Genomic DNA, 2,540 nt, shown 5'->3' with positions numbered 1-2,540 from the left:
ATATTTGGCCAAATTTTAAATACAAGCCTTTTGAGAGTGCGATAGTTAACTGGTTAAAATGATATACCAGTTAAAAAGTATTTTCGTGGATCACAGTCCGATTGGTTTGTTGTGTAGTATTTAGTCAGCAATTGAAGATGGTATTTACATCTTTTGTTTTCCCTTCTCCCAGTTCAGAAGAACAAGTTTATCTTACGACATAGTACAAAAGAACCGATTGAGGGAAGATGGCTATTTCATATTTCATACAATTAATTGTAATTTACCTCCGGTCAAGATGATAATAATCGTCTAACTTTATGACAACTCCACTAATCATAAACTATCCATTACTACTCACTGTATATATAGTATAATGTAGAATTCAATACGTTGAACAATTCTACTACGCTCGAAGACGTATCTGCATAATATGAGGCCTGATTTTTATCTCAGCAATTCCGCACTGACGACAACAACAAAAAATGAGTCCGAGTTCTGAGTTTTATCATTGACGGAGAAATCACTCGTATAAATATCCTTGCCTCAGGCCTAGATTGATGAAAATGCTATCAGAAGAATGAGAGTTTTGTCTAGAGTGGAAATAGATTTAGAAAGAAAATTGTTCATGAAGAAATATATCGTGCTCGTATCAATCTTCTATGAGAGCATGGAATTTAAGCACGTTGTACATTCATTATCTAGGTAACGAGTCTGAGCTTTGCCAAGTGCTTTCCGCACTTTACCAGTGGCTTGTCCCTCCTATTTTCAGAATACAATCTAACAATTTTCTCAACAACAACAACAACAACAACATCTACTACTACTACTACTACTACTACTACTACTACTACTACTACTACTACTACTACCACCACCACCACTACTACTACTACTACTACTACTACTACTACTACTACTACTACTACTACTACTACTACTACTACTACTACTACTACTACTACTTGCATTGTTATATACAAGTTAACAGACTAATTATATTCACGCTACGATATTTTCGTTGGTCTTTTCTCATCCACAACGAAGAGTTATGGAAAACATTCCGATTTCTGTGGAGACCAGCTGCATGTCGAGTCCCATTAAAGAAAACAATTGGTTTTCAGGCATGTCCTCTTGAAACTGTAACCCAAAACCAAGAACGTTACACGGATTGTCACATGATGCAGGATACCACCACCCAGAGCCAACTCTTCTTGCACAGTTCACACTTGAATTTCTATCATTATCGTAATCCCATGTCGAGAATGGAACATTTTGAAGGGAATCAAGACATTCACCAAAATAGGTGCCATCTGGCACTTCTCCTTTTGAAGAATTGGTGGAGCTCTCAAAAGTAAAAGCAAATTTAGTGTCATGATCGGAAACACGAAACCCACTGTAAAATCGGTGCAAGAATGGGTATGTCGACTTGATGAGAGTAAACTGGAAGCCCACATCGTTACATCCAGCAACAGATAGCTCGTGCCACGCCTGAAGACCAGCCCATCTATTCTGATCGTCATAGTTAAAGCCGAATACATAACCCACCCAAGTTTGATTAAAGTCGTAAAGACCTTGATTCTTCAGAATGGTAGCAGAGGCCCTGTGTGCAACTGAATCAATCCAGCATGACATGGGAAATGGATCAATTCCATCTTGGTTGGGATCAAGGAGCACGTTATATTTCCCTGTGGTGAAGCCTGCTGTTATAAGATCTTCGCACAGGGCATAAAAGCGGTCACAATTCTCACCCTGATATCCTAATTCACACTTACAAGATTGCATTACAGCATCCCAACTTCCATGTAAACAGTGTTTTTTCCATAATTGATGATTTGTATTTTTCACCATACAACCATTTATCCACGAGCAATCATAATGTAAAAAACACTGTCCGTTTTCATCCAGGCTTATCCCAAAACAAGAAGAATCCAGTCCGCAATACAACCCACATTGGACAATGCTTCGTGATTCTACGATTATTCTAGAACAGCCCTCCTCCATTCTATACAACAAATCACACAATGGTGTTGCAGAATCTTTTGTAAAAAGAGCTATGCCGGTGTTGTCGCATTTTGCTGTTAGCAACAAATAAAATATAAAAACAAATCGAATCATTTTTTTTTTCGTTCAAAGCTATGATACTGGCACTTTGATTTCGACTAACTGTAGATATTACTGTCATTTAACTATTAACGGATAAAAGCCGATTTCAAGTTTGAGAGCACCATCAATTTCTAATTTACTATGTTGAATTAAAGTCTCTCGCATGGGTCTTTCTCATTAGTCAATTGTATCATGTTTGTGTTTTTTCATCTGATTACTGAAATATTGATTCGAATGTTTGAGTGAAGCATAGTGAATTCATTAGTGCTGCCTATACTTTTATTTCTCAACCCCTTTTATAGTATGCAGCTCAGTAAAATGGTGCCTGTCCAAACAACCACAAACACTGAAACTGGTACAAATCGTCAGGTTTAACCCATTGCTGCCCGGGCATAATCTGAAAAAATGTCTCTCACAGACCATGCGAGGGGAGATAACTCTTCCAAATGACATAG

General features: G+C 37.7%; 1 protein-coding gene across 1 annotated transcript; it reads right to left on the bottom strand.

Annotated features, from left to right (window-relative positions):
* Nucleotides 1-1,011: 1,011 nt before the first annotated feature.
* LOC144969385 (ficolin-2-like) lies at nt 1,012-1,983 on the bottom strand. Its single transcript, XM_078908494.1, has one exon. It carries the CDS (start codon nt 1,981-1,983, stop codon nt 1,012-1,014), a length of 972 nt encoding a protein of 323 aa, XP_078764620.1.
* Between the last annotated feature and the right edge of the window lie 557 nt (nt 1,984-2,540).

This window comes from Berghia stephanieae, chromosome 3 (assembly GCF_034508935.2).
Source record: "Berghia stephanieae isolate SIO BIC M18660-M18661 chromosome 3, UCSD_Bste_1.3, whole genome shotgun sequence".
In the NCBI taxonomy this organism is placed as follows: domain Eukaryota; kingdom Metazoa; phylum Mollusca; class Gastropoda; order Nudibranchia; family Aeolidiidae; genus Berghia; species Berghia stephanieae.
The sequence above is the reverse complement of the archived record's forward strand: the minus strand, read 5'-3'. Positions and strand labels throughout refer to the sequence as shown.

Bases quoted from the DNA above. Each gene is read 5' to 3' on its own strand.
- LOC144969385 (XM_078908494.1), bottom strand. From the start codon at position 1,983: ATGGAGGAGGGCTGTTCTAGAATAATCGTAGAATCACGAAGCATTGTC.